The sequence below is a fragment of the Bos indicus x Bos taurus genome, chromosome 9 (assembly GCF_003369695.1).
Source record: "Bos indicus x Bos taurus breed Angus x Brahman F1 hybrid chromosome 9, Bos_hybrid_MaternalHap_v2.0, whole genome shotgun sequence".
Lineage (NCBI taxonomy): Eukaryota > Metazoa > Chordata > Mammalia > Artiodactyla > Bovidae > Bos > Bos indicus x Bos taurus.
The window spans coordinates 87,130,687-87,141,206 of record NC_040084.1 but is presented as its reverse complement, the minus strand read 5'-3'; the positions used below and the strand labels follow the sequence as shown (position 1 = coordinate 87,141,206).

The window sequence follows — 10,520 nt, the reverse complement described above, 5'->3', positions numbered from 1 at the left end:
TAGTAGATCATATTGAAAATGTTTATTTTCTGTTTGTGAAAGAAATATCATTTTCTGAGAATTGTCTGGAAAAGACTTCATTACTTGGTGGTGGTGGCAGTAGCATTGTCACTAAAGATTTAATATTTGGAAATGCCAAAAATTTTTTCATTTTCTCTGATTATCATGAATTCAATCAGAAGAGACTAAGAAAAACAGTTAAATCCTAGCATAGACTTCAAAGCCCTAAGATAATCATGGCACTGTAGCAAGTAAGAAAGATAAATATAAAACATACTCTCAATGAATAGGTGAAGCAGAGGGGATTTTTTTAAGGAAGTGAAATTATTCTATGTGATACTGTAATGGTGGATACTTGTCACTATACATTCATTAACATTCATAGAATATACAACATCAAGAGTGGCACCTAATGCAAACTACGGTCTTCGGTGATAATGATGTGTTAATGTTGGTTCACTGATTTAAAAAAATGTACCACTCTGGAGGCGGAGGCTGATGGTAGGAGAGGCTGTGGGAATGGAGGGAGGGGTTAAATGGGAACTTCTCTGTACCTGATGTTCGATTTCACTGTGAAGCTACAACTGAACCTACAAGTGCTCTAAAAATGAAGTCTATTAATAAGAGGAGAAAAACAGTTTCTGCCATCCAGGAATTTTTACCATTTGTTTAACAAATAGTTGTTTGGGTTTCCTTTTTCTATTCTTTCACATTCCATCTTTCCATGTCTTTATGCTTTATATGTCTTATAAATGGCACAAAGTTTGGATTTGGGGTTTTATCTAATCTAGGAAGCTCTACACTTAATGAGGAATGTTGAACCATTTATGCTTATGATTACTACAGATATATGTGGATTTCTTTTCATTATTTTGAGTGTTCTAGCTACTTAGATTTTTCTTTGCTTCTTTTTTTTTCCTTTTGCTTCTTTTCCCCCCTTTTTTTAAATTTTCCATTTACTTGGAAAATATACATCTTATTTCAATTATTTTAGTAGAAAGATTTAATATACCTACCTGACTTTAATATTTTGAGTGTAATCACATGCTTATACTCCTCCTGACAATGCAAAGTACTCAGAATTCTGTAACTCAAGATATATATCCCCAGTGCTCCATGATAGGTCATATAATATTTAATTCTATTTTATTTATACTTTATACCACTTTATGCCCCCCTCTACTGTCATAATTGCTCTTATTACTATGGAGTTATTTTCAGACAATCATTGGATCTTTAAAATTACCAACCTGTTTGCGAATTTCTTTGTTCAACGTGACTTCTTAGATACTGATTCTTCTTTCTAGGTTTCCTTCTTACAGAAGTGCATCTTTTAATTTTTTAAATTTTAAATTTATTTATTTTTTAAAGGAAGGATAATCACTTTATAGTATTGTGTTGGCTTATGCCAAACATCAACATGAATCACACACAGCATCTTTTAATATTAAGGGTTTGTGAATGGTCAAGTCTTTCAGATTTGCTGGACTCCGGCAAGCAACAGTTAGAACTGGACATGGAACAACAGACTGGTTCCAAATAGGAAAAGGAGAATACAGGTTCGATGCAGGATACAGAATGCTTGGGGCTGGTGCACTGGGATGACCCAGAGGGATGGTATGGGGAGGGGAGTGGGAGGGGGGTTCAGGATTGGGAACACGAGTACACCCGTGACGGATTCATGTTGATGTATGGCAAAACCAATACAATATTGTAAAGTAATTAGCCTCTAATTAAAATAAATAAATTTAAATTAAAAAAAAAAAAGAAAAAGAAAAGGAGTATGTCTATTGTCACCCTCCTGAAGAATTGATGCTTTTGAACCGTGGTGTTGGAGAAGACTCTTGAGAGTCCCTTGGACTGCAAGGAGATCCAACCAGTCCATTCTAAAGGATATCAGTCTGGATGTCCACTGGAAGGACTGATGCTAAAGCTGAAACTCCAATACTTTGGCCACCTCATGCAAAGAGCTGACTCATTGGAAAAGACTCTGATGCTGGGAGGGATTGGGGGCAGGAGGAGAAGGGGATGACAGAGGATGAGATGGCTGGATGGCATCACTGACTAGATGGACATGAGTTTGAGTGAACTCCGGGAGTTGGTGATGGACAGGGAGGCCTGGCGTGCTGCGATTCATGGGGTCGCAAAGAGTTGGACAGAACTGAGTGACTGAACTGAACTGAAGTCTTGGGAATAGGAAGGAGAGATAAGAAAGATAAGAGAGATAAGAAAGCTTTCCTCAGTGATCAAGGCAAAGAAACAGAGGAAAACAATAGAATGGGAAAGACTAGAGATCTCTTCAAGAAAATTAGAGATACCAAGGGAACATTTCATGCAAAGATGGGCTCAATAAAGGACAGAAATGGTAAGAACCTAACAGAAGCAGAAGATATTAAGAAGAGATGGCAACAATACACAGAAGAGCTATACAAAAAAAATCTTCATGACCCAGATAACCACAACAACAGCAGCAGCATAATAAATGGGCTTTCTCAGTGGCTCAGATGGTAAAGAATCTGCCTGCCAACACAGGAGACACAGCAGACTCGGGTTCAATCCCTGAGTTGGAGAGGTCCCGTGGAGAAGGAAATAGCAACCCACTTCAGTAGTCTTGCCTGGAGAATCCCATGGACAGAGGAGCCTGGCGGGCTACAGATCACCGGGTCACAAAGAGTTGGACTCGACTGAGCGACTAACACTTTCACTTTAAGCGTAATAAATTATTAAAGGAAATAGTCATAAATAAAACTTTCTTCTATTGAAAATAGGCTGAGGTGATTTCTCCAGACACAGAAACAATCCCTGAGTCCTGTAATAGCAGATGGTATTTTTCTTGCAATATCATTTGCAAGAATGAGGTCACGAGGCAGAGTCTAATTATCCACAAACTAGAATACGATGAAAAATGTCCTGTTTGTGGAGATTTCTTCAAGGACTTGAGCATTTCAGTGTAGAAATTCCATCGCTTAGCACCAGGAGAAAGTGGCGAAATAAATTATTCCTGTTTTTTTTTAAAGATGCTGTGTAGGATTTCGTCAAATGTGATAAAGCCCATGAGATGATGCATCTATTGTGTCACCGTAACCAGAAAACAGACTCAGGATTCATGGGGTCTGATCTCCTGGATCTAAAGTGAAGAGCAGGAGAGAGACAGACAGAGCACCTGTCACGTTTCCGGGGAGCACCGTCTCCTGCAGAAAAGAAAGAGGCCTTAGTCCAGGAGGCTGAGGAACTCCTGTCACTTTCCTGGGGCTGTCCCTCCCCAGCCCCCCTCCAGCCCCGCCCTCACTGAGGGGCTCCTATGTCCCCCACCCCCACCCCCACCCCAGGCCCAGCAGCTTCTTGTCACCTCCACCTTCCTTCCTGCATCAGAGTCACCAGGCTCTGACACCCACTGCTTAGGCTCAGGACTGGAGCCAGTGAAGAATCAATCTGCTCCCTTTACTCAGGTCCAGATCCTCCCCGAGGGGGGCCTAAAGGACCAGGGAGCAGGTCCGGGGAGGAGGGCCCTTGCTTCCTGACAGCCTTGGGGGGCTGCAGGCAAACCTCCTTCCTTTGGTCCTCTCCAGCCTCTGAGCCAGCAGCTGACAGCTTTCAGGACCAGAGTCCCTGTCCCCCATCTATTCCTGGTCCCACCTAGCTGGGCGCCTCCACCCCAGCTCAGGCCCACCATCCCAGGGACCTCTGCTCAAGGCAGGGCAGCTCAGTGATGGAGGCTCTGGGTCCCCAGGAGGCTGGTGGCATGCAGGCCACAGGCTGAGTCACTGCTGCTGCTGCTCCAGGAGCACAGGCCTGGCCTCAGGCCTTCCCACAGTCTCTGCTGTGGGGCTCCTGCCTTGCCTGCTTGACCCAGGCCACTTCCTGTGAGAACAGGCCTTTGGAGTTGGGTCTGCAGTTCTTGCTCTCAGGTGATATGGGGTCTTATTCACCTGCTCATTTCTAGGATGAGGAGGTTCAGTGAGGGGCAGGGGTTGGGTGGGATTCACCTTCCCCGGCCTCACACCAGGCCCTGTGCCCATGCCTTCCCTCTGAATTCTGCCCTCAGTACCTGTTCCTGGAAAGGACGCAGCCCAGAAGACAGTTATGATGAAACTGGTGAGGAGCACGGGGAGGATCCAGGTGATGTGCCTGATGGCTGGGGCCGAAGAGTTGACTCTGAGGGGAGCTTCAGCTGGTGATGCCGTAAGGAAAGTGAGAGTGAAGCCCTTGTCCCGACCCCTAAACTAAGCAGATGCCTTCTCAGCTCCCCCCGAACCCAAGTACCCTACTGTGGAGTCATTAGTGCATAATTTCTTTACAATGCTGTGTTGGTTTCTGTTGTAGGACCATGCAAATCAGCCATAATTAGATACATATATCCCCTCCATCCTGAACCTTCTTTCCCGCTCCCATCCCACCCCTCTAGGTCATCACATAGCGCCAGCCTGGGCTCCCTGTGTTATATAGCGTTTTCCCACTGGTTAGCTATTTTCCACATCATAGTACGTATATACGTCACTGCTACCGTCTCATTTCGTCCCGCCCTGCCCTTCCCCTGCTCTGTTCACAAGTCTGTCTCTGTGTCATGCAGTCATTTGAACCAACCATATGGCAGCCCCTGTGACAGGTCCTGAGGTGAGATGGAAGAAGGGAGGCGCCCCATCTCCACAGAGCTCAGACAGTGAATGGGCGAGCAAGGGTCCCCACGCAGCCCCTCAGTCCTGCATGACGTCAGATGAGGCGACACGAGGATGGGAACAGATTAAGTCCTCTCAGGAGCTGATGTTTGAGGCGGTATTGACAGATTTCCAGAACTAGAATAGTCAATATTTTTAAAGAGTTTGTAGAGAGAGGGTCAGTAAGAAGGAAATCTCTAGAATCAGAGTGGTGCCCTCATGTTAGGGGTCAGCAAGAATCCATGTACAATGGTTCAAAGGCCTGTCCTGTGAGGAAGAGATGTCAGGAGGCGGAAGAGGAAAGAGGATCACAGAGCATCCCCAGGGCCATTGTTCTCCCAGGAACTACTCAGCTTGAATAGATCACTTTCACACACACACACACACACACACACAGAGGGGTGGGTCCATGCCCCTTTGAGTGGACTACCACTTCTTTCTTCTAGTCTCACTTACCTGTGGTCTTCAACATTTCCTCCCAGCGCACCAAGAAATCCCGAAGCCAGGCCTGACAGTCTCCCATGGAGACCTTCTTGAAGAAGTTGCTCACAGCTCTGTCCTTCTCCCACTTCTCTCTCATCCGCCTCCCTCCAGAATGAACCTCTGTCCAGTGTCCATTCTCCGAATCAAAGAGGAGGCATATTTGTCCACTGAAGCCGAACTGCCAGGATCCACTGATGTGTCCATCATCTTCACATCGACATGTCATCCTGCCCTGCAGGGTGAGAGGGTCTGCCTCCTGCGGTGGCAAAGTGCTCAGCCTCTGGGTTTGACAGATTCTTTGCCCCACCTGGGTCCACCTCCCCTGAGCCCAGCTAATCTGGCCCTGTTCCCTCCTCCAAGGCCTGCTCCTTCCACTGGACTACTAGGGAAGGAACAATATCCTCCATTTTATTCTTTACCCAAAAACAATGAAAGAGTTTAAGCCCCCAGTCTGCTCCTTCTGCACTTGGACTTTCTAACTCACCTGTGACCGTGCGTTTCTCTGACGTAACATCAGGCAGTTGCTCCCTGAGCAAGTCCCCGATGTCTCTGAGTGTTTCAGTCTGTGTTTCCCAGGCCTTTGTCGTTTTCACCTCCTCCCCCAATGGACTTGTGAATTGGATCTTAGCACGACCACAGTCATAGGAGAGAAAAACCTTTCCGTCCACCTGGCCTTGAACCACACACCATGGTTGTCCAGGTCTGGGCTGAGAATCCACGGTAAAGTTATAGCAGAGAGAGTGAGCATCTGTGAAGGCAAAAGGCAGGTGAGGGCAGGGTTGGCAGAAAAAGGCCCATAGGCCTCCTCCCCTCAGTTATGTGAGAGCGGAGTAAAGGAGCAGGGCTGGCCTGGCAAAGCAAGCATGGTCCCTCCTGCTCCATCCCTGACACTCCATAGAGCCAGTGCCCCTCCCTTCCTTGTGGAGAAGGAGAGGTCCCCTGCTGGGCAGAAAATGCACATCCTGGATATGGCCCCTTGCCCACCAGGTCAGTACCCAGTGTCGGCCAACACACAGCCTTGCTGGATACATGCCAGACAGCTCTGCAGGAAAAGCCTAGATGGAAGAGGACTTTCAGAATCGAACCCAGTGTCCTGCCAGAGATGGAGAGCATGTGGGGGCTGCTTCTGAGGAGCATTTCATTTCTAGAACAGAGTCCCTTTTCAGAATGCATCCCCAGAGAAGAAAGCCACGTTCCAGTGAGGAGTGCCCTTTCATCACCACAGTAAGCAGGAAAGTCCTTTCCTTCTTTCCCAATGAGCCACATGACCATGGACTCAGGTAAGTGAACCTGAAGAAGGAGAAACTACTCCCAAATTCATGTTGGACCTGGCATGTTACTAGCATTATGCACAGGGACTGCAGTATCATCCTGGCCTCCCTGTTTCTGAAGTGAGGCTCGGGGCTCCAGGCAGTCAGTGGACAGCTGTGCCAGGCCCTGCTAACAGTGCTCATCCCTGGGTCCACATATCCACACCATGCTCATTTCTGATCGCCTGGACTTCTGACATGAATGGAAAATCTTTATAGTTAGTAAAAGTAAAGTAATGTTCAGAATTCTCCAAGCCAGGCTTCAGCAATACGTGAACCATGAACTTCCAGATGTTCAAGCTGGTTTTAGAAAAGGCAGAGGAACCAGAGATCAAATTGCCAACATCCGCTGCATCATCGAAAAAGAGAGTTCCAGAAAAACATCTATTTCTGCTTTATTGACTCTTCCAAAGCCTTTGACTGTGTGGATCACAATCGACTGTGGAAAATTCTGAAAGAGATGGGAATACCAGATCACCTGACCTGCCTCTTGAGAAACCTATATGAAGGTCAGGAAGCAACAGTTAGAACTGGACATGGAACAACAGACTGGTTCCAAATAGGAAAAGGAGTTCGTCAAGGCTGTATATTGTCACCCTGCTTATTTAACTTATATGCAGAGTACATCATGAGAAACGCTGGACTGGAGGAAGCACAAGCTGGAATCAAGATTGCTGGGAGAAATATCAATAACCTCAGATATGCAGATGACACCACCCTTATGGCAGACAGTGAAGAAGAACTAAAGAGCTTCTTGATGAAAGTGAAAGAGGAGAGTAAAAAAGTTGGCTTAAAGCTCAACATTCAGAAAACTAAGATCATGGCATTTGGTCCCATCACTTCATGACAAATAGATGGGGAAACAGTGGAAACAGTGTCAGACTTTATTTTTGGGGGCTCCAAAATCACTGCAGATGGTGATTGCAGCTATGAAATTAAAAGACACTTACTCCTTGGAAGGAAAGTTAAGACAAACCTAGACAGCATATTAAAAAGCAGAGACATTACTTTGTCAACAAAGGTCCATCTAGTCACGGCTATGATTTTTCCAGTGGTCATGTATGGATGTGAGAGCTAGACTATAAAGAAAGCTGAGCGCAGAAGTATTGATGCTTTTGAACTATGGTGTTGGAGAAGACTCTTAAGAATCCCTTGGATTACAAGGAGATCCAACCAGTCCATCCTACAGGAGATCAGTCCTGGGTGTTCATTGGAAGGACTGATGTTGAAGCTGAAACTCCAATCCTTTGGCCACCTGATGCGAAGAGCTGACTCATTTGAAAAGACCCTGATGCTGGGAAAGAATGAAGGCGGAAGGAGAAGGGGACGACAGAGGATGAGATGGTTGGATGGCATCACTGACTCAATGAACATGAGTTTGGGTGGACTCTGGGAGTTGGTGATGGACAGGGAGGCCTGCCGTCCTGCAGTTCATGGGGTCGAAAAGAGTCGGACACGACTGAGTGACTGAACTGATAAAAACTGATCTCCCTGGATATCTCAATATCCTTCACCTTAGCTTTTGTCTCCAAAAAGTGACACTTTTCAACTCCCGCTCCTCTATCCCAAGGATACAATAACTGGAGATGGGAGTTGCACTGTTGGGTGTGTCGCCTCTCAGATGCTGAGTCATCTGCAACATGTCTGAGACAGCCCTTTGGAACTACTGGGCACTGATGCTGCCATCCAGTTCCATCATTTTCGTACTATGAAGGTGGAAAGCAGCTAATATTATTATTACAAAATATTACTGTAGAGTAAACGCCTGCATTTATATAAAACACACATGTAGAAGGGGTTGGAGCTGCATGAACAGGATCATAAATAGTTCTGCTGGTGATTCTGTAGAAAACTAAAGTCTTTACTTCCTCAAATTTTTTCTGGCACATTTTTCGTCGTTTCAACGTTAAGACTGTAAAGCTTTTTGAAGACTACTGTCAAGTGGAGCTGCATTGGAAGATTAAAAGATTCTTATAATCTCAGAATCTACTTTGCCAGAACAGGAAAACTCAGTCCGAAACACAGATACAATGCGTGACAACTGCCCCCCCCCCCACCCCCCGAGTAGAAACGATGAAGAGGGAATTCCCACGAAATTGTTTACTTGGAAACCTGCTTTATGTTCAAACTCTGACTTTGCAAGCCAAGTGAAGGGCAGGGAATTTTTCTTGCTGGGTATTAACAGGTTAAAGGATTAGTGTTAATTGCTCAGTCCTGTCTGACCTCTGTGACCCCATGGACTGTAGCCCACCAGGCTCCTCTGTCTATGGGATTCTCCAGGCAAGAAGACTGGAGTAGGTTGCAATTCCCTTCTCCATGGGATCCTCCCAACTCAGGAATCAAGCCTGGGCCTCCTGCAACGCAGGCAGATTCTTTACCGAAATAAGGTCATTTCTCACATAATGAAGTTATGCATCAAGACCGAAGAGCCAACACACCCGGTTCTTGCTCAGGTAGTGGGTCGCGCTGACCTCCCTCCCCCTGCCCCTTCCCCCCACCACCTTCCCCGGACACCGGCTGCTGGTGGCAGGGCGGGGTGCGGGGCGTCGCGGGGCTGGCTGGAGCGCAGCAGAGCCAGCAGGAGCAGCACTGGCCGCAGCGGCAGACCGCAGGATGCGCGGCCCAGGAAAAAGCCGCGCAGATCCGTCCCGCTCGTGACCGCGCCTCCTCCGCCCAGGAGAAGCTGGGCCGCGGGCCGTCGCCACCGCCGCCGGAGCCCTTCACAGACCCGAGCTTCGGCCGCCGCCCAGCTCATCTCGTCCTAGCACGTGGCGGCCAGCCGCGGCCGCCACTTCCGTGCTCTCAAGCTCGGCCCTGCCTTCTCTGCAGCCCCGTCCGTTCTGCAGATGAAATTTATCACCTGTAAAGAGCGCTGGTCTTTCAAGGACAGAGCGGTACCGATCTGAAGAGTTTGTGTGAGCAGATGGGGTTGGGGGAGGGCGTGCTTTTCGACGAGTTACCTGGGTCTCTTCCCCCTCCCCTCCCCCGGGGACGGCGACCTGTCCCAAACCCCCTGGCTCCAGGGCTCCCTCTTCGCAAGGGCAGGCCGGGGTCTTGAGGGCAGCATTTCCTGCTGCTTTCTCGCCACCTTTTCTACCAACTTCACCTCCGAAACTCCTGGCACCACGAAGTCACCTCTTTTCTGGCCCAGAGGGTGGGTAACCAGCCCGGGGAAGCCCCCCACCCCAGGAGCAAAGGGGCCAGGGGAAGGGACAGAGGAGGGCGGGGGTCACACAGCACAAAGTTTCCTTAACCCCCTCATTTACCCCGGTCCCCTTCCCGGTTAAGTCATTCCCTCCACCCCCTCCACCCACGACCGAGAAGGTTCATCCCTGAACTCACCGCCTGGCATCGCGCTGAACGGGTAAAACAGAAGTAGAAGCAGAAAGCAAAGACTGGGCTTGGAACCCCCTCTCCAGGCCACTGTGACCCTATCCCAATTCCACCGGAATGCGAGGTTGCCCGTCGGAAGTGGGGATTGTTTGAGACCTAGCTGGCTCTGGCTGGTTTCTTTTCTGGGGCTCCTTTCCAGCCGCAACCCTCTGGGTCCCGCCCGTTGGGCTGGGCCAAACCAGCTTGGCCAGGCTTTTCCTGAAAGACCAGCTGGCTCCTGCTGGCCAGTTGCTGTGCCCCCATCCCTTCCCTCTAGAATAATGGGCTCATAGCTAGAATCCTTGCAGTCAGATAGCATTCACTCAAGATACCTCCACAGTTCAGTTCAGTTCAGTTCAGTCGCTCAGTCATGTCTGACTCTTTGCAACCCCATGAATCGCAGCATGCCAGGCCTCCCTGTTCATCACCAACTCCCGGAGTTCACTCAAACTCAGGTCCATCGAGTCGGTGATGCCATCCAGCCATCTCATCTTCTGTCGTCCCCTTCTCCTCCTGTCCCCATTCCCTCCCCGCATCAGAGTCTTTTCCAATGAGTCAACTCTTCGCATGAGGTGGCCAAAGTACTGGAGTTTCAGCTTCAGTGCAACAGAACCAGAATTTCTAATTTCAGAAGGCAGAATGGGCATCACATATCATAACACAGAACACAAACTATACACTTAGGCCCAGCCACCCTAAT

General features: G+C 48.1%; 1 protein-coding gene across 1 annotated transcript; it reads right to left on the bottom strand.

Moving 5' to 3' along the window:
• Positions 1-5,037: 5,037 nt before the first annotated feature.
• LOC113898755 (UL16-binding protein 3-like) lies at positions 5,038-9,203 on the bottom strand. The gene is made up of 3 exons (XM_027552148.1): positions 8,963-9,203; positions 5,630-5,886; positions 5,038-5,394 (listed from the first exon to the last, which is right to left on the bottom strand). The coding sequence occupies exons 1-3, from the start codon at positions 9,201-9,203 to the stop codon at positions 5,104-5,106; spliced, it is 789 nt and encodes a 262-aa protein (XP_027407949.1). The 3' UTR covers positions 5,038-5,103.
• Positions 9,204-10,520: the final 1,317 nt, after the last annotated feature.

Coding starts and splice junctions, on each gene's coding strand:
- LOC113898755 (XM_027552148.1), bottom strand. CDS start 9,203: ATGAGCTGGGCGGCGGCCGAAGCTCGGGTCTGTGAAGGGCTCCGGCGG. Junction 5,887..8,962: donor CGCCCTGCCACCAGCAGCCG/GTGTCCGGGGAA, acceptor TTGCCTTCACAG/ATGCTCACTCTCTCTGCTAT. Junction 5,395..5,629: donor TTACGTCAGAGAAACGCACG/GTCACAGGTGAG, acceptor TTGCCACCGCAG/GAGGCAGACCCTCTCACCCT.